Source organism: Dasypus novemcinctus, chromosome 4, assembly GCF_030445035.2.
Source record: "Dasypus novemcinctus isolate mDasNov1 chromosome 4, mDasNov1.1.hap2, whole genome shotgun sequence".
NCBI classification, from domain to species: Eukaryota; Metazoa; Chordata; class Mammalia; order Cingulata; family Dasypodidae; genus Dasypus; species Dasypus novemcinctus.
In genome coordinates, this window is record NC_080676.1 from 2,425,553 (window position 1) to 2,445,822 (window position 20,270).

General features: G+C 52.9%; 1 protein-coding gene and 1 long non-coding RNA gene across 4 annotated transcripts; one reads left to right on the forward strand and one right to left on the reverse strand.

Annotated features, from left to right (window-relative positions):
• Positions 1-3,427: 3,427 nt before the first annotated feature.
• Positions 3,428-6,335, reverse strand: LOC131278160 (uncharacterized). 2 transcript variants are annotated; one of them, XM_058294977.2, is made up of 3 exons: positions 4,424-6,335; positions 4,174-4,289; positions 3,428-3,888 (listed from the first exon to the last, which is right to left on the reverse strand). In XM_058294977.2, exon 1 carries the CDS (start codon positions 6,284-6,286, stop codon positions 5,381-5,383), a length of 906 nt encoding a protein of 301 aa, XP_058150960.1. In that variant the 5' UTR covers positions 6,287-6,335; the 3' UTR covers positions 3,428-3,888; positions 4,174-4,289; positions 4,424-5,380. The 2 variants fall into 2 exon arrangements, with proteins under 2 accessions (XP_058150960.1, XP_058150958.1); XM_058294975.2 differs by having other exon boundaries at positions 3,428-4,007.
• LOC139438856 (uncharacterized) lies at positions 4,186-7,028 on the forward strand. 2 transcript variants are annotated; one of them, XR_011648559.1, is made up of 2 exons: positions 4,186-4,318; positions 5,303-7,028. It is a non-coding gene; the product is annotated as an uncharacterized lncRNA (long non-coding RNA). The 2 variants fall into 2 exon arrangements; XR_011648558.1 differs by having other exon boundaries at positions 4,242-4,318; positions 5,078-7,028.
• The last annotated feature ends 13,242 nt before the right edge of the window (positions 7,029-20,270 follow it).

A 20,270-nucleotide genomic window follows, 5' to 3' on the forward strand; every position in this document is an offset into this window, starting at 1 on the left:
TCCTGACTTTGTGCGGAGGCAGGCGCCGTGGGCACACGCGTCCTCCCCCTCCTGCGTGGGTGCAGCGTCTCCAGCTGGCTGCTCACCGCCACACCCCCTCTGTCCCTGCCTGCTGCTCAGAGCTGGGGATTCAGAGGTGAACTAGACAAAGGCCTGCCTTCCCGTCTTCACGAGGGTCCAAGACAATGAGGACCTGTAGCAATGATCGCCTCATGGAAATGATACAACTTTGGGCACACAGACGGTGTCCCTTGCAGAGGAGAAAGGGATGGATTTGCAGGGGCATCTGGGAAGATTCCTGAGCCTGGAATAAGCTCTGTGCTCCCCAGGAAGTGTGTGCATCCCCAGGAAGTGTGCCAGGATGGTGCGGCAGGTGTGGGGAGGGCAGGAGGTGCCAGGGAGGGTAGCAGGAGCTGTGCCACGCAGAGGCAGGCTGCAGGCTGGAAGAGCCTGTGGGCAGGTGCTACCATCAGGCAGGAATGGGTTTGGGCCAGTCAGCTCGAGTCAGAGGCAAAGGGCCCTTTGGCTTTGGGGAGGCCAGAAAGGGGCAGGCACTGCTCCACGGCCCACAGCTGGCCCTTCCGGGGCAGACCTGGGGGTGGGAGAGGAGCCCTGCGCGCCTGAGCTCCAGCCACTGGTGCCGGGTGGCCAGCGGCTGTAGGGGGAGCCACCATGCCACTGCGCCAGCCACCACCGCCGCGGGGCGCTCTCATGGCCAGGAAGGACCAGCTGCCCGGCACAGAGGTCCTGGGCCCCTTCATCCAGGTCTGGGGGCAGCCCCCTGGGGTTTCCCTGCGGGGATGAGGCTGGGATTTGAGCGAAGCCACCCCTGGAGAGAGACTGCAGGCCCTTTGTGTCCCCACTGCTGGGCTCAGGCTCGGTGTTTTCTCCCTTTGTCTTCCTTGTCGGCTCCAGGGTTTGTTTTCCCTCCACCCCTGAGGCCCGCCTCCCTGTTTCATGGCGTCTTTTGTCCTCTGAACTGGAATGTTCTGGAGAAGACAGCCGACTCGAAGCTCTTGGCCCTGGCGTGGGAAGGACCCGGTGCTCCTCGACGCGGCCCACAGGCGGCTGCGGTGCCACCCGGGATGGGTGCCAGCTGGACCTGGGACCCGAGCATCGGCCGCCAGCCCTCCGCGGGCCCGGGGGGCGGACGGGGCATCCACCCCGGGGCCTCCTGCCCCCAAACTTCTCCCGCCTGCACAGCCCCAGGGAAGTGCTAATCGCCTTGAGTGAAGGTGGGGACTGGGGGAGCTGGGAGAAAGGCCTGAAGGATGAGATCCCAGAGGCATCCGCAGACGTCGGGTTCCCGAGGGGTTCCCCAGGCTCCGTAGGAGCTGGGTGCTGGTCTCCCCACAGCCCTGCACCGCAGCCGCAGGCCGCCCTGGCTGAAGGCGGTGAAAGCGCACGCTACCCCGCAGTGGGCACGCCGCCCCTCTCCCCTGCTCTAATTCCAGCTTTGAAAATCCAGCTCCTGCTGCCCTCGGGAACCCTGGGGTGCAAGTCTTCCTTCTCCTCCCCACCCCGCCCCATTAGTCACCCGGTAGCACTGGGTGTCTCCGCAGGGCCAGCACCTGCCAGATGTGGGTGTACAGCGGTGAGCAAAGACCTGGCTGAGGGGGCCGAGCAAAGGCCCACCAGGCGTACAGCACCAGCGACAAACCGGGGGCCTCTCCCTGGAGCGGGGAGCCAGGCCTGCAAGAGCAGCCCCTGGAGGCTCTGAGCTGGCTGGGGAGGGAGGGCAGAGCTCTGTCTTCGCCGCTCCTTCTGAGAACCCAGGACCCATCAATCCTGGAGGCTGCGGGAAGGCGCCGTGGGAACGGTACAGGCCCACCTGCTCGCGCGGGCCATCCTCTGCTTCCCTGGCTCTCCCCTGTCCTCCAAGCTGTGCTCGACGCCCAGAGGGTGCAGTGGTGCGCATTGGGCCCCCACGAGAGGGACAAGGGTGACCACCGGAGTGCCGTGGGCAGTGGCGCCTGGAGGGCATGGAGGAGACCCCCGAGGACCGACTCGGCCTTTGCAGGGAGGGCCCCGCCTCTAGGGCTGGGCTCGGGCACCCAGACACAACCCCCTGGCCCCCCCAGGCTGCACCGGACCTGTGCGCAGCCTGCCTGGCCGTGCAGCCTCCGGGCTCAGCGCTGGAGCCAGGGAGTTGCGCGGGGTTGCCGGCTCAGGCGCAGGGAGCCGGTGAATTCAAGCGTGTCAGGCCCCTGTGCGCTGTAGCAGAAGCACATCAGCCCTTTGAGTCCTCTAGTCATCAATCAAAAGTTTTTTCTGATTATAAAAATTTGCTTGTTGGTGGAGAAATGAGAAAGAATTGGAAATATTCACAACTTGCTATCAGAGGTGACCATCACAGAAACTCTGAGCTATGAGGTTATGTTATTTATTAACTTTCCGTTTCTCTACCAGCATGGACTGTTTCTGTGATTAGAAAAAAATAAATGTAGAAATGAAAGTCTGAAAAATTGACAATCTTAGGGGACTGTACAAAGAGTAAGACTCTAATTTTGGTGAACTCATGGCGTTCAACCCATCACCTTAGGATCTCGCTGTTTGTACAGTCTCTTAAATTTGTTGGTTGTAAGGCCTAAATGAAGTTGAGTGCATATACTATGCCTGCAAACAGTAAATAGTGAATAAATGTTAGCTAGTATTACTTAACCTATTGGGCACAGTTGCTGCTCTTTCTTAGGTAATATGAAGTATGTTTTTCATGGCTGCGTGATATTCCACCAAATATTTTACCTCGGTTTACTTAACCAATTCCTAAATGTCTAATATTTGGATTAGTTTCAAATTCTCTGCTGTTTTAGGGAATATGGGATTAAACATCTTTCTGTCTATGACTTTGTCAATATTTTTGAGTATATCCTTAGTAATAATAATGATAATGGGCCAGACATGTTTATGAGCTCTGAACTTGCATTAACTGATTTAAACCTCACCATAAGCCTGGAAGGGAGATTTTTCCACCATATTATGGACGAAAAAATGTATACAGCATAATATTTAAGGATGTGTGCTTTGGAGCTGTCGGCTCCTGCAGGTTGTGTGGCAGGGTGGTTAATAACAGACATTAAGGAATTACACTGCCTAAGTTTAAACTTCAGCAACGCTATCTACTGGACAAACTAATCTGTGTTTTAGTTCACTGCTAAAGGAGGAAATTACAGTGTCTACCACATTGGATTTTGTGGCGAATGAATGAGGTAATCACTGTAACATGTTTAGAAAAGGGCCTGCTGCACAGTAAGGGCTTGGCAAGTTTTTTCTACTATAGTTACTGCTTCAGTAGATTACTGGAAGGGTAGTTACCAAGTCAGGAGCAAAGAAAGTATGTTTATTTTAACTCGATTACCTTATCTGTAAGCACCCATACATTTTTTTTCCTCTCTTGATAGGGAAATTAATTGACCTAAATAAGAGGTTAATTGTTAATGAATTATTTAATTGGAGAAACTAATTATTTCTTGAAAGGCTTTGCTGTGCCAGGGCTCTGAGTACAGTGCAGTGGAGTTACGGGAACAGATGTGAACTCCGTCAGGCAGAGGAAAACACGTTCCACGACACAGTTCAGTCCAGCCCTGACCCTGGCCACGTGGATCTGAGGGCGTGGCCGTGGTCACAAGAGGGCGTGGCGAGGGCGTGGGCCCAGCAGGCATGTGGTGTCCAGGGAGCATGCCCTGGGTCGGGTGCTTGCTCCTGATCAACGAGGCCAAAAGCAGGTCCAGTTTTCTAAATCCCGTGTTTATGTGGCAGAAACTTTGGGTGAGCCGTGATTTGGTCGATCTTGAGTACATGTGACCTGACGCCGAGGCAGTGGCTCCTCGGAGGGTCGGTGGGACAGGAGGTGGCCTCGCTCTCATGCTGGTGAAGTATTCCTTAACTCTGGAAAGGAGAGGCCATTGCCGTGAGCTTGGTCGGAGGCGTCATCTACACGCGGGCAGGTGTGGCCTGGTGCCCGTCCCCCGTAAGGGGAGTGGGCGCCTCTCTGCGTTGGATGCCCTCTGGGCCACAGACATAGAAAGAAAAGGAAGTGATTTAGCTCAGGGTAGACCTGCGATTGCGGTAGTATAGGGGGCTAGTAAACACCCCCGTTCCCCTGAGACAGGACTAACTAACGTGCAGATGCTGGAGCGCGGCAGAGAGAGAGCAAAATCACACTTTCCTTACCTAAGCAGTGGCAGTGGAGGGCACGGTGTGGGGACGGCTGCAGGGCTCGCCAAATCGCTCTTCAATTACAGTTGCCCACGGATTCACAAGAACGAGTCTCTTGGTTCACTCCGTGCCTGAGGATGGAGGAAACATTTTGTCACAGGTGAGAAGATCTCAACCCCACCTCCCAGTCCCTGTGAAACATGAAGAAGTGACTGAGCCACAGGTGCCCAGAGACTTTGCCAAATTTAGTAGCAGTTTAACTCACTCCCCGTCCACTGGGAGATGGAGGAGTGAGGCGACATGTCAGAAATGTTCTTAAGTGGAGGTCCCTCCACATGGAAAACTGAAATCAGGGAAAAGGTGATTTTGCCGATAAGTATCACTTGTGAAATTCTTCCCATGCCAAGCAGTGCGTGAGAAGCCACACACTTAGCGTGGGGGAGGAAACGGCTCGGTCAGGTACGCAGCTGGATCCTGGTGGGATGAAGTGGGGGCACAAGGACAGAGTCCCCTCTGCCCGGCTCTTCCTCCCCCGCTCGGCAGGAACCGGGCTCTGCCGGGATGATCTGGAGTAAACAGCGGATGCACAGGGGTCGTTGCCAAGGGTTTCCGGGGTTCCGCCTCTCCTCAGAGGGCATCTCACTCCCGTTCTCTGAAGCTGCCTGAGTGTTGGGGGGACGCAGGGATGGAGCCTGAGGTTCAAAGGCAAAGAGCGGGGAAGGGGTGAAGCGGGCCTGCAGACCCTGTTGCTAGCCGGCGACGCGCGCTCGTTAGCCTGCTCCCCGCTAGCCCGCGACGCCCGCTCGTTAGCCTGCTCCCCGTTCCTGACTGCTGAGATAGAGAGGATCACGACTTCGGATCACGAGGTGTGAGTTTAGTGCCGGGACCTTGACTGTGTTTCTCTTTTTATTGCTTGAAGATGGCAGCAAGGTGCCGGGGTCTAAGTGTGTGAATATGCCCCTGGAAGGTGAGTCAGAATCAGTAACCTGGGGCTCAGAGGTAAAGGTCCATTGTTGAGGAGAGGGTGAGGAGAGCTGTAAGAACAAACCCGAAAGCAGGGGGCAGTGGGGGCAGCCACAGGCGCACGGGAAGACGCACATCTGTCATGCAGCTATCATAATAATGTTTGTAGGGTACTTTACAGGTGACACAGGACTCCTGCTCGCACCCTTCCCGTTGACTCCTCAGCAATCCTCCAGTATGTGGGTATTACTGCCCCATGCTATGCAGACGGGGAACGGAGGCTCAGACAGTGTGACTTGCCCAGGGCCACACACCAGGAAGTGGCAGCACCTGCAGTGAGAACAGGGAGAGTGACTGGACCCCGTGCCCTTCCTGGCACACCCCCTGCTCCTTGCTGCCTGCTGCCTGCCCTGCGCCCAGGAAGGTCGGCCCCGGGCAGGAGCCCGTGCCTTGCTGTTACGACACGACGTGGAAGAAGCCTCAGGAGAGGAGGAGATTCCGAGACGCTGCTATGAACATGAGTAGGAAAATAAAAACCAGCGCCTCGGCTCTTAGCCAGCTTTGGAACAGGAGACCACCACCCCGTGACAAGTTCTCCCGTCTTGTGTTCCTGGTAGGCAGAGGGTCTGTCCCTGTCCCGGTCTCGGGCATTAGATAAAGCAGTGGTTCTCAAAGAGTGGTTGCGGGACCGACAATTTGCATCAGCAAATCCTGGGAACTCTTGGACTGAGTCGGGGCCTTCAGAGAGGGCCCAGGGAGCGTGTCCAGCCAGACCTGCAGGTGACGCTGCTGCACCTCGAGGGTTGAGATCCACTGGGGGGGGGGGGGGGTCCTGCCTGGCCTGGGCACTCCCTGGAGGGCGGAGCTCCTCAGTGGCAGGAAGCCTGGTGGACCTGGGCCGCGCGTGCAGCCCTGCGGGACAAGCAGTGTCTGTGCTCTGTGTTCCGGAACAGGCCTGGGCCACGGGGCGCTGCACCGGCACACCCCCTGCAAGGCCGCCCCTGCCCACCCTGCCCCAGCTGCCCTTCCTCCGCGGACAGCACCAAGAGCGGGGCCTGCTGTCGCGCCTGCCTCTGCCTCCCTGCCTGACCCGGCTCCTCTGAACTGTGCCTGCATCCCAACCCTGAGCCCGGCAGCCCATCAGCGTGTATTCTCTTCTGGTCATTCGCTGTCAGCAACAACTCTAACCACTTCAAGAGTGGCTGGAATTTCCAGGACGTGCAGTGGTTTGCAAACGCAGGTCCTCAAGGGCACTTACAGACACGCAGGCGCTGGCGGGGCTCCGTGTGGCGCAGAAGGCTCTGTCTGCCAGCGTGGCCAAGCACAGACACACGCGCCGAAGGTGGGTGGCCGTAGGTGATGCCACGTGGGCCGAACTGCGCCTCCAGAGTGCACTGCGCCATCAGCTGCGTACTGGGCACAGCCGGTAGGCAGGAGCCCCTGCGGCCGCAGGAGGGCCCGCCCCACTGCGTGAGGGGCTCTGGCCCGCCTCCGCCCTCAGCAGCACTGCTGGAAACCTGCACCTGCCACCCTTCCCCGTTTCTAACCGACAGTACCTTCTCAGCTCTTAGCACATCTGCTCCCCCAGCAGCTCACTCTTCTTGTGAGTGTCGCCGTCCTCGTTTCACTCAGAAGGAATTTAGACTCCTAGACTCTAAGTGCCTTGTCTGAGGACATTTAAGATGTAACTGGGGGAGCAGATGTGGCTCAAGTGGTTGAGCACTTGCTTCCCACGAACAAGGTCCCAGGTTCGATCCCCACTTCCTCCTAAAAACAAAACAAACAGCAAGCAAACAAAGGAAAAAACAAAGTCGGGAAGCCGAGGTAGCTCAGTGGTTGAGTTGGCTTCCCACATACGAGGTCTCGGGCCCTGGTACCTAAAAAAAAAAAAATTAAGTGGCAAGACATGTCTTCTGCCTGCCAGATTGTCTTCCAACCGACCTAGATTTGAAGGTACAGAGACTTGATCTGAACAACAGAGGGGATTGGGAGTGGGGTGAACCATATTATCTTCTGATCCTAAAGGTTTATGGTTCTAATCCTATTATCAGCTCAGCTTTGCAGTTAAGGCCTTACTCAGCCGGCACATTTTGGTTAGATACTCCTGGGTTAGAAATACGTGAAATAATAACAGTACTTCCCTAATAATCAGGAACAAGACAAGAGTGTCCAATCCCACCAATGATATCTGGCATTAATTTGGAAGTGAATGCAAAGGAAGTTGTTAAAGTCCTTTGTTAGGAGCTTCTTCAACAGAAATATTGAAACAAGCCTGTACTTAGGTTTACAATGATTTATACATGTAAGTGGTTTATAATAGGGAAAAGGTGGTCACAAGGCAACTGCCCACCAATAGGGGAATTATGGGAGCAAATGTGGCATATCCATACGGCACAATAGCACTTAGTTTCAACCATGAACAGAATGAACATGGCTATTTCTACTGACTTAGAGAGTTGTCCACGATATATTATTGAGGAATAGTACAGCAACTTGCAGAAAATGTATGGCAGGATTCCAGGAAAAAAGTATGACGTGTGTGTGTGTGAGTAGACGCACACGGCGGTCAGCAGGTGAGTGTGAGGCCCAGGGCCTAATGAAGACAGGGCATAAGAGGGCTCCCCGCCACGGCACGGGAGAGGGGCGAGAGGGGCGGGGGCTCGGTGCGGCTGGAGGCCGCAGTCCTGCAATACAGGTTCAGGGGGCCGAGGAGGTTTGTAAAATCGCGTCCCGGCGTCTCTGCTGCAAGGACACCGTTGTGGCAGTGGTGCGGAAGGCGGGGCCTGGCTCTCCCGGCCCTCTTGGAGGCACGAGGGCCTGCCGCACCACAGTCGGCCCTTCCGCAGGCTGGAGCGTCTCCAGGGGCTTAATAAACCACCAAACGGAGTCCTGCGGGCTTGGTCAGTGTGTTCCGGGACAGGCGGGCCTGGGCCGGTGTGGAGGGGACCTTGACCTCAGTGTCTGGCGGGGTGTGCGGCTAAATGCGTGGGGTGAGGGCGCGACAGGCTTTGGGGGCGCCTGGCCTCTCCGCGGGCTGCCGCTGCTCCTCCTCTCTCCCACCCCCTTGCTTCGGAGGGGCCTGGTTGGCCCAGAGGGCAGAGAGAACGCGCCTGGTTCTTCTGTCTTACAGCTGGAGCAGGGAACAAGCCTGGGGTTGCCAGGCAACGGGGGGGGGGGTGTTGTTGTCACAGACAAGTCGAATTGGCCACTTTATTGATTGAAAACCTTACCCCAATAAGTCCTTAAGCGCTCTAGCTTTCGCTTGCATTCCATCTCGCTTAGACTCCAAGATGAGTCATTTCAGCAGCGTCCTTGCCAGTCCCTGCAAGATCCCTGCTCCTCTGCTTTTACCACCCGTCTGACACGCCAGACTGCAGGAGCCCTGCGGCCCGCTCGCCCCCCGCCTCCCCAGCACCCCACTCACCGCTTCTCCCTCTGGTGTAGCCAGCAATTTCTTTCATCGTGGAAGCACACCCGAACTCTTCCATCTTTAAAATTCCTCCTCTCCCAACCTTCTCCTCCAGCGCCTGCCTTTGCTTCCTCCTCCTTGTTATTGCCACATTTCCTAACAGTTGTCGGAACCGTCCTCCCGCTCGCTCCTCAGTTCCCCACCACCCGGCTTCTCCGTTTCCTCCTGCAGCAAGAATTTGGGCAAGGCTACCGGTGGCCTCCAGGTTACTCACTGGGAGGACGTGCTTCAGCCCTCTTCCTCCCAGCAGCATTTCTTCAAATCACCTTAAAATACTCTATTCCCTTGACTTCGGGGAAAATGTACCAGCCTGGGTTTTCTGCTACCCTTACAAGGGTCCCCTTTTCCAACCAGCTCATACATGTTTGAGTTGCTTAAAGCAACTCTTTTTGCCTCTAAAACTCAGTCCCCAAGTACTCTCATCCTTCCCTGCAGCCTCAATAACCATCTAAGCAGTTAGGACATATATAATCCAAGACACGAAGCAAGCACTAGATAAACGTTTGCTGCCATCATTACTACTAATATCTGTCTGTTGATAAATAGGTTTTATCCTTAGCACAGATCTCTCCTTGACCTCCAGACGTGTACATATGGAACTGCCTACTTAACGCATCTAGTCAGATATCGTAAACGCGCGTTACGCTCAGGCTGTCTAAAGCCGAACGCTTCGTCACCCCTGCCGACCTTGTGCCACTCCAGAACTACCTTCCTGGGGGGCGGTCCCCACAGGCCTCCTGGTCGCCCAGTTGGAAACCTCACTGTCTCCTTGACAGCACCAGGCAGGTCCATTTCACCGGCTTCCGCGTCCCTGCCTTCCCCCTGCACTACTCGAGAAGCTGCCCCATCTCTGCAGAAGGGCAGCAGCTGCTGCCCAGACCCCAGACCTGCCGGCGAGGCTCCCACCCCTGCCAGCCTGGGCTTCGCAAAGGGCAGGGCTGACGGTATCCTGCCCACGACTGCCTGGCCCCGCAGGAAAACTCCCCAAAGGCTCTGCGTTCCTCTGAAGATCAAGAACAAAGCCGGGAAGCGGACTTGGCCCGGTGGTTAGGGCATCCGCCTACCACATGGGAGGTTCAAGGTTTAAATCCAGAGCCTCCTGACCCTTGTGGTGAGCTGGCCCATGCGCAGTGCTGATGTGCACAAGGAGTGCCATGCCACGCAGGGGTGTCCCCACATAGGGGAGCCCACACGCAAGGAGTGCACCCCGTAAGGAGAGCCGCCCAGTGCAAAAAAAGCGCAGCCTGCCCAGGAATAGTGCCGCACACACGGAGAGCTGATGCAACAAGATGACACACCAAAAAGAAACACAGATTCCCGGTGCTGCCGACAAGAATACAAATAGACACAAAGAAGAACACACAGCAAATGGACACAGAGAGCAGACAATTGGGCAGGGGGGAATAAAAAAAAAAAGAACAAACAAAGCCTACACAATGTCGTAAAAGGGCACAGGGCCACAGGGGGTCTGGCCTCCGCTCTCCGCCTTGCTCTATCCTTTCAGCTCGCTGCCGTGCTCCCTTTCCCCGATGCTCTCCCTCTACTCTGCACATAGGTAATTCCTACTCAGTCTTTTTCTCTCAGCCTAAGGCTTTTCCCCAACTCCCAGCGCAGCTCCAGTTTCCATGATCGGCAGCCTCGTGGAACCGTATTTGTTACTTGAGTTATGACTTGCCCACTGGGCGCAGGTTCCCAGAGGGCAGGGCCGGTGCCCGATTTCCTCGTGGCGGTGCCCTCCTGCCCAGGAGGGCTGGGCGGTGCTCCTCGAGGCCCCTTCCTGGACTTGAAGCCACGATGACCAGCTTGGAGCAAGGGCAGCCGCGGTCGGAAAGCAGGCGGCACTGGTTCCTCCAGCCAGCACCTCTGTTCTGTCCTCTCTCTGAGGGTTAAAATCGGTGCCCGCCTTCCACACCACTGCCAGCAGGGGTGGGCTTCTGTGAGCTCGCAGACCTCGTGTCCCAACGTCAGCCGATTCCCCCTTACTTTCTTCCAGCTGGAACATTCCACTAGGCACTTGCTTTGTTTTTTTTTTTTGAATTAAATTATAATTTTATTGCTTTCTCTGAACATCTCAGAAACCATTCTGTAATAAAACATTATCACCATCCATGCATATGCTTTGTTTATTTATATTTATGCAGTTGGTTTGCAATGTTCCAGTTTTTAAGAAGACGTTTTTAATTTTTATTTTTAAAAGATACTTAGATTACATAAATGCTACATTAAAAATGTAGGGGATTCCCATGTGCCCCGCTCCCTCCCCACCCCATGTCCCCCAGTAACAACATCCTTCATTAGTGTGGTGCGTTCGTGACAGCTGGTGAACATATGGTGGAGCGTGGCAGCGTGTCTCGGCAGATCCGGGGCGCACTCCGAGGCCGTCTTGCTAACGCGGCAGGAAGAGCCGGCGGCCTGTTGTCCGCACAGGTGAGTTCTTCGGTGGAGGCCGTGGCCCTGGGCCAGCCGTGGCTCAGCCTCTGCTCTGCGCAGCGCAGCGGGGAATGCCCAGTCCTGCTCCCCCAGTGCTCCCAGCAGCCGGGCGAGACGCTGCGGCCCCAGCGCGGCTTCCAGGCGAGTGTGGGCCTCGCCTTGCCCCCTGCCCTAACACCACGCCCTGGGCCCCTTCACCTCTTCATCGTCCCAGCACCTGGGCGCTGCGTGGAGGAGGCCAGAGTTAGCAAATGGAACTGCAGGGGCTCGTTGCTAATTCTGAGCGGCCCCTAGCGCCCAGGTCTCCCGCGGGGACTTAGCTGGGGTGGGCCCCTGGGGAGAGGCCAGGATTATGGGTGCAGACTCACGTCCTTCTTTCTTCTGTGTGATTGTGGTCAAGTCAGAGAATCATTCTGGGCCTCCGTTTCGAATCAAAACGGACACCAGACATGAGCTCCTTGCACCTGGCTGATGAGTAGCATTTAAATACTTCTGGGCTCCTCCTCAGATCGCCCGTCTCAAGAGTGGATTTCTCCATCCATTCCAGAAGTGTTTACGGAGCACCTGACACGTGGCAGGCATGGGGTCGTGTCCTATCCTCCCCGAGTCTCCGGGGGAGAGCAGGATAATAAGGATGAGACACTGGCTGCTGTGACGGGTGCTGCCGAGGACCGAGCCACAGTGTGAGGTGGTGCCCGGGGTGGGGACAAGCTGCTTTAAGGGCAGGGTGCCAGGTGAAATGCAGGAAGTCCAGGTAAAACAGAATTTCAGGTAAGTAAGGGATGAATTTTTAGTATAAAGGGACACACGCTACTTCTCTTCTGCTCTGTCTTTCTGCACACTGGTCTTGTCTTCTCTTTCCCTGAAAAGTGGCTCCTGGGTTTCTCAGTCTAGGTGGGGGAAGTGCCTGCTTCCCTCAGTCCCAGCATTGACGCAGCACCTCTGTCATAAAGGAGCAGACAGACAGACCATAACGGATAGTCCAATTCCCAGAGGAGGGGCTCGACAGCCAGCTTGGGTGAAAGCCTCCCTGCTCAGAACGCTCACGCAGCGAAGGGCATTTGTAAAGTTACAGCTGTCCCCACCTCACCACTTGCATGGAGCTGGACGGGATCGGGGTCATTTCTCAAAGGAGTAATAGTGCTCGGGAGACCAAACAAGAGCCAGGAATTTAAAAACAAACAAGGTGGCAGACTTGGCCCAGTGGTTAGGGAATCCGTCTACCACATGGGAGGTCCACGGTTCAAACCCCGGGCCTCCTGACCCACATGGAGCTGGCCCATGTGCAGTGCTCATGCAAGGAGTGCCCCGTGTAGGGGAGCCCCACGTGCAAGGAGTGCGCCCCGTAAGGAGAGCTGCCCAGCGCGAAAGAAAGTGCAGCCTGATCAGGAATGGTGCCACACACACGGAGAGCTGACACAACAAGATGACGCAACAAAAAGAAACGCAGATTCCCGTGCCTCTGACAACAACAGAAGCAGACAAAGAAGACGACACAGCAAACAGACACAGAGAACAGACAACTGGGGGGGGTGTGGAAGGGGAGAGAAATAAATAAATAAAATAAATAAATAAATAAAAACAAACAAAATTAGACAAAAGGATTCTGGTTTTACTAGACATAATACTGTAGTAATCAGTATAGGCTGGTTTATATGCGGGAATAACCGATGAATGGAAGAGTTCTGAGACATACATGGACAGGCTGTAATTTCATCTCTAAAACAAAGGTGGCATTGCAAATGCATGGGGAGAGGATGAACTTGAGAGAGCAAATGAAGCGAGTGCTGAGAACTGGCCTCTGGATGGCGGCCCTGGTGGAAGCAGGTTCAGTTACAAGGCAGTGCCAGAAGCTGGGCTGGCGCGGCTCGGGGCTCGGGCAGGGCGCTGGGGGCGGCTGGTGGCAGTGGGGCTGATTCTGTTCAGGTGTGTGGGTGAGCTGGGGAGAGCCCCCTTGCTGAAGGGCCATGTGGAGCCCAGCAGGGTTTGTTTTGGTGGTGGTGTTTAAATGGTGATGAAAAAGTCCCGTGAACAGGGAGAGGTTGCAGTTCATTATACGAGAAAAAGAGGACAGCAGTGAGGAGTTGCCGGTGTGCTGGGGGTGGGAAGGCATGGGATGCCGAGCGCCCGCGGGAGGAGACACCTGCCTGCCTTCTCTGCACCTGGAGCCCCCCAGGGCTTAGGCAGCCAGATTTTGGGGGGTCGGGGGATGCTGCAGGATGCCCAGTGACGACTTCTGTGTTTTCTCTGTGAAGCAGGAGCACGCGTCGCGGGCTTGGGGTGTCTGAGTGGAGGGGAGGGCAGGCTTGCAGCAGGTGGAGAAACACTTTGAATGCATTGCCCTAAGCAGGGGTGCTCAGCCAGGGGTCCGCGGACCCCCAGGGGAAAGATTTCAGGGCATGAGCTTGCACTGAAAATTCAAAAAAACGTTATTCTTGTGGGACATGTTGGTGCAGGTGTGCTATATTCATTAAGTAACACACAGTACGGTGTGGACGTAGTATGATTTTTATTTTGCTGAAGCGTGTTCTGAGTGCAGTGGATAACTGCCTGGTAAGGATGGTGGAGATGATTTTATGACACTGGGGGAAAAACCGAATTTCTAACTGTTTGCTGAAATTGACCATTTGAACGGATGTTGAACCGGGTTAGGTTATCAGGTACTGAAATTACGGGAAGGTTGTAAAGTGTAATTTTGAATAATCCTAAAATCTAATTTAAAGACATGCCAACGCTGAATGTCATAAGACTCTCTGCCGCTCCACTCTGAGAAGGGGTGCGTGGTTTCACCTGCCTGGCAAAGGGGTCCGTGGAACGAGAAAGGTTACAGCCCCTGCGCTGCAGGGGGGAGCGGGCTGTCCAACACAGCGAGCGGTTCGCACATTGAGCAGGCTTCAGAATACCCTAGAAAGCCTGTAAAAACACGGATGGCCGGGCCTGGGAACCTGCATTTCTAACGAGGCCCCCGCGATGCTGACACTGCGGGTCCCGGGGCCGAGCTTTCAGAACCACCGGGCTGGAGCGGAGAGAAGGAGGCAGGGCCGAGGCCGCTACGAGTGGTGACGAGGACGACGAGGAATGGCCAGTGTGCCGCGCTGCTGAGGTGCAGGCGCCAAGGCGACGAGCACGCCCATTCAGGACCAGGATCCGAAGAAGGAGATGCGAAGGAAAGAATTAGGGGAGGGGGCTTGGGAAATGTGAACCGGCGATTGATCTAGCTGGGGGTAAAGGGCCTGAAGCCGAGCGAGAGCAGCTGGAGGGGCGCTCCCGGCAATAAAGAGCCATTTCCAACCGACTGAACGCCGTGAAACTGATTTTTTAATGTGCTTGACATTTCTCAAAAAGCATGTACCTTGAATATAGAGAAACATCTTTCATGGGATTAAGCGTGAACGAGTGTCCAGTGGTGTACGTTCATTTTCATTTATGCTGGACAGCCCTCGGAAAGCGATAGGATACCATTAACACCACATCTTCCACGCTGCTCTGAATCTCTGATGCTGTGAGTTTTGATCCAACCAGAAACTCAGCCTTGAATTTCATCCCTGCTGGTGGGAAGCACTTCCTCTGGAGAACAGGATCAATATTTTTTTAAAAAAGGAACCCAGCAATGGTTATCTGTCATAGAACTGGACGGCAGTTTTCTTTTTCTGTTGCGTCTCCCCCTCGGTTCCTAGGATGGCCTGGTGTGGACGTGGTCAGTGTCAGATGTGCTGCGTGGCCGAGTGGGGGCCTCTCGGTGACCCCTCTCGTTCCCCTCTCTCCCACTCCCGTTGGACCTCCTGGCTGGCCCTGGCTGTGCAGGTGGAGACGTGGCCTTTGTGGAGCATCCCACGGTCCGTGCTGGAACACGGAGGTCGGTGCCATCGCTGGCCTTGCCTGCCCTGGGAAAATAAGAGTGTCTCAGGTGAAATCCCCCCCAGTTGGGCAACCAGGGGAGCTCCGTCAACGCGATCACTCGCCAGTGACTTAGGACCGCACAGCTTTGATTCAGGGAAGAAAATTCTTCCCATCTGGTCAAAGTCGACGGAGCTGGTTATCATGCTGACCTTGAACCCAACTCACAGACATACAGAGGTCGCCATCACGCTTGCTCGGTTGACAAAATCATAAAGACATTGCCCAATGACTCACACATGTGGGGCAAGACGCTTGTATGGTTTGGATAGCGTACGTTTTGCTTTCATGAGCTATTTAGGTACTTACATCCAGCTCACTTTCCAAGCTGTCTGGGACCCAGCAGGGACTCAGGAAGGGGTGGATCCAGCAGTCGGCTGATTATAACTCTCTTCATGCTCATGGTTGTCCAGGGAATAATTAGTAAACTCAAGACCCCTGCACCCAGTTCAACCTCCACTCCACTCTCTCCCAGCCTCGCTTCCTACCTCCCAGAGAAAAGCGAGGCATGGGAAACTTGAAGGAATGGAAAAGATCTTTCCAGCAGTAACTCAGAACCCTAAGATGAGAAAGCAAGAGCTTGAGCAATTTTACTAAATAAACTGTTTAAACTTCCACAGGACAGAAACCAACCATACACAAACCCAGGTGACAGAAAGACAAAGAAGTATTAGCTTGAAATGTGGCCAAGAGCTTATCAAATTAGCAAAAAGTTTGATAATAAAGCATTGGTGAAGATAGGGGGACAGAACCCCTCTTATATACTGCTGGTGCAAGTGTAAATTGGTGTGACACAGTTAAAGGAAGCTTTGGAAATATTTACCAGGCTTTTATTTTTTTTAATTTTTAAAATTTTTACTTTTTAAAAAGATTTATTTCTCTCCCCTTGCCCCCCATTCTCTGCTCTCTGTCCATTCACTGTGTGTTCTTCTGTGTCCATTTGCTTTCTTGTCAGTGGCACTGAGAATCTGTGTCTCTTTGTTGTGTCATCTTGCTGCATCAGCTCTCCATGTGTGTGGTGCCACTTCTGGGAGGGCTGCATTTTTCTCGTGTGGGGTGGCTCTCCTTACGGGGTGCACTCCTTGTGCATGGGGTTCCCCTACATGGGGAACACCCTTGCATGGCACGGCACTCCTTGCGCATCAGCACTGTGCCTGGGCCAGCTCATCACACGGGTCAGGGGGCACTGGATTTGAACCCTGGACCTCCCATGTGGTAGGCAGACATGCTATCCATTGAGCCAAATCCACTTCCCATAAATGTATATCACTTTTGATAGAGAAATTGCATTTCCAGAATAGCATACCATAAATTTCCTGACACTAGTGTACAAAGATTGCAAGGTTTGTTTGTTTTTGTTTTTGTTTTTCTAAAGATTTATTTTATTTATTTCTCTCCCTTCCCCCCTCCCCCCCAGTTGTCTGCTCTCTGTGTCCATTCACTGCGTGTTCTTCTGCGTCCACTTGCATTAGTCAGTGGCAATGGGAAATGGTGTCTCTTTATTTGCATCATCTTGCTGCATCAGCTCTCCGTGTGTGGTGCCATTCCTGGGCAGGCTGTGCTTTTTTTTTTTTTAAAGATTTATTTATTTATTTATTTCTCTCCCCCCCCACCCCCAACCCAGTTGTCTGTTCTCTATGTCCATTTGCTGCGTCTTCTTTGTCTGCTTCTGTTGTTGTCAGCGGCACAGGAATCTCTGTTTCTTTTTTGTTGTTGGTCATATTGTTGCGTCAGCTCTCCGTGTGTGCAGCACCATTCTTGGGCAGGCTGCACTTTCTTTCGCACTGGGCGGCTCTCCTTATGGGGTGCACTCCTTGTGCGTGTCTGCTACGTGGGGACACCCCTGCGTGGTAGGGCACTCCTTGCGTGCATCAGCACTGCACATGGACCAGCTCCACATGGGTCAAGGAGGCCCGGGGTTTGAACTGGGGGCCCCCCCATGTGGTAGATGGGTGCCCTAACCACTGGGCCAAGTCCTTCACCTGGCTGCGCTTTTTTAACGTGGGGTGGCTCTCCTTGAGGGCACATTCTTTGCACGTGGGGCACCCCTATGCAAGGGAGCCCCTGCGTGGCACAGCACTCCTTGTGCATGGCAGCACTGTGCATGGACCAGCTTACCACATGGGTGAAGAGCCCCTGGGGATCGAACCCTGGACTCTCCCTATGGTAGACAGACGCTCTATCAGTTGAGCCATGTCTGCTTCCCTGCAAGGTTTGTCATTGCAATATTTTAGTAGTCAAAACAAGTTAGGGTCCTGGATTAGGTGAGGATAGGATACTTCCATACACTGGAGTGTTGGGGGGCTTTAAAAATTTTTTTTAAAATTAATTAATTTTTTAATTGTATTTTTTGAAGATACATAGATCACAAAAAATGTTTCATTAAAAAATATTAGAGGTTCCCATATACCCCACAACCCCCTGCCACTCCTCCCACATCAACAACCTCTTTTCTCATTGTGGCACATTCATTGCATTTGGTGAATGGATTTTGGAGCAGGGTGCCTAAGAGTTACCTCCTGAGAGCCTCCATGTTGCTCAAATGTGGCTACTCTGTAAGCCAGACTCAAATGTAAATGCATTACCTTCCCCCCAACATGGGACATGACTCCCAGGGATGAACCTCCCTGGTGTTGAGGGATTACTACCAATCACTAGTTGGTGATACAACTGGAAAAAGACCTCGAATAAAAGGGGGAAATGGTAAAGACAAATTAGTTTATATGGCTAAGAGTCTTCAAAAAAGAGTCTGGGAGCTTTTAAAGAGAATGTAGTAGTTCTATATTTCATGGCATGAAAAGATTGCCATGTAAAAAAAGACATTGCAAAACATGATATACTATACATCTTTTCTGTTTAGATCTGTTAGTTCTTTTTTTAAAAATATTTTATTTATTTATTTATCCCTACTTCCTTGTTGTTTGCACTTGCTGTGACTTCCTTGTTTCCTTAGCAGGCAGAGGGAACTAAACCTGGACCTCTGATGTGGGAGGGAGGATTGAAACAGTGGTTCTCAATGTATGGTCCTTGGACCAGCAGCATCGGCACCACTTGAGAACTTGTTAGAGATGCGGATTATCAGGTCCTGGTCTAGGCCTACTGAGTTAGAAACTCTGAAAGCCAGGCCTGGAAATCGATGTGAACCAGCCCTCCAGAGCTACCCAGTGCACTGGGAACCACTGTCTTAAAATATGTTTAAAGGGACCCCCGGGAGAGTTTTGGTAGAGACTCCAGTTTCCAGAGAAACTCTTTGGAGTTTGAAGTTCCTGGTATTAGGAAACTGCATTTTCAGGGATTGGATAAAGATATGCAAAATTTAAGAAGTGTTTGGAGGCTGAAGAAAACTGTGCTTCTCATTCAGTAAGAAAAGGTCAGATGTTTACTGACACAGGAAAAAGTGATATTGCATAGAGAATATTGAGAGAGATTAATCATTCTACATCTGTGTTGACTGCAAATGCAGGTTGACATATGTCTTTTCTCTGCATATCATAGTATTGATTGTAAACTTCGAGTGCAGTATAACATCCACGCAGACGCTCCCCAGCCCCTTCCGCTCACTAACCTGCCCAGGAAGGAGCCTGACTTCCAAAACCATAGGCCATTTTGTTTTGTTTTTGAATTCTATGTAAATGAAATCATCACGCAAAGTCTTTGTGCTAGCCTTCTTTATTTAGCATTATGTCTGTGGGAGTCATTCAAGTTATTGCTTGAGCAATACTTTGTTTTCCTTCTCATCATCAGGAATTTCAGCAATGGGGATTTATTTAGTCTCTCGATAGCTGACAGCCTTTGGGGTTGTTTCCATCTTTCACTATTATAACTAACGCTGCTGCACACATTCTTGTACATTTCTTAGGGTGAACATGTCCTTGTTTCTCTTGGGCTGGGAATGGGCCACATGTTTTGATTTTGTAAATATAGCCAAATATTTCACCCAGTGGTTGTACCAGTTTACCCTCCTACCCGCAGTGCATGAGAATCCCAGGGCTCCACAGGCACACCAAAACTTGGTATTCACTGTCTTTTTCTTTTTAACCATTCTGGAGACATTAGCATAGTTCTAATCTTCATTTCCTTGATGAGTAGTGAATTGAACCCCTTTTCTTATGTTTATTGGCCATTTGGGCATCTTTTAATATGGAGTTCATGTTTAAGTCTCATGCCCATTTTTCTAGTTTTTTTTTCTGGATTTATAGTAGTTCTTTATATATTCAGGATACAGGTTTTTTTCCCCCAGATATGTATACTCTGTGGCTGCCTCCTCATTTTTCTATTGGTGTCTTTTAATGAACAAAAATTATTTCAACACCATTCAATATATCTACCTTTTCCTTTCTGGCTAGTGGTTTATCAGTCCTCTTAAGAAGTCTTTGCCTACTCTGTGTTTATGAAGTTTCCTCTTCTACTTTCTTCTAGAAGCATTATTGTTTTATTTCTCCATGTCTGTCATGACTCTCCCAGATGCTGGCAGTCAGTCATGTCCCCCAGTGAATTCACCTTGACCAAAGCATGGTGGCTGTCACCGACCCACCTTCTTTTTCTCCTAGGAAAGAACCCTGAGGCCTGGGCTAAGGGTTCAAGGCAGAAAAACTTCAAGTTGCTATGGGAAGCAGACGAAGCTCAACTGATAGAGTGTCCGTCTACCATATGGAGGGTCCAGGGTTCAAACCCAGTGCCTCCTGACCCGTGTGTGGAGAGCTGGTCCACGCGCAGTGCTGCCGCGTGCAAGGAGTGCCATGCCACGCAGGGGCGCCCCTGTGTAGGGGAGCCCACATGCACCGTGTGTGCCCCACAAGGAGAGCTGCCCCACTTGAAAAAAAAGCGCAGCCCGCTCAGGAGTGGCGCCACACACATGGAGAGCCGATGCAGCAAGATGACACAACAAAAAAGAGATGCAGGTTCTCGGTGCTGCCGGATAATTTAAGTGGATGCAGAAGAACACACAGCAAATGGACACAGAGAACAGACAGGGGAGGGGAGAAAGAAATAAAGAAAATAAATCTTACAAAAAAAAAAAGACTTGGAGTTGGTATGTCTCGATGGCAGTTGGAAACCTGTGACCGAGGCTGACAGCTGTCACCTGGGCGTAGTCCCAAATCGTGCCGGGTTCCTGAGAGGAGGTAAAGCGGCCCCGGTTCACGGAGTCCTCTTTAACAACAGGCAGTGAGTCCCCTCTTGCCTGCGTGCGGCTCAGCTCACTTTCTGACAAATCCCAGCCCTCGCTCACTCTTTCTCCCTGGGGAGTGAAACTTGGTTTCCCAGCCCCGCCTCGGACTGAAGGGGAAAGCTGGTTGCTGTGTTTGCTTCTTGCTCTGGGACTGCCTAGGACTTCCAAGTGGATGCAAAAGCC

Bases quoted from the DNA above. Each gene is read 5' to 3' on its own strand.
- LOC131278160 (XM_058294977.2), bottom strand. From the start codon at position 6,286: ATGACCAGAAGAGAATACACGCTGATGGGCTGCCGGGCTCAGGGTTGG.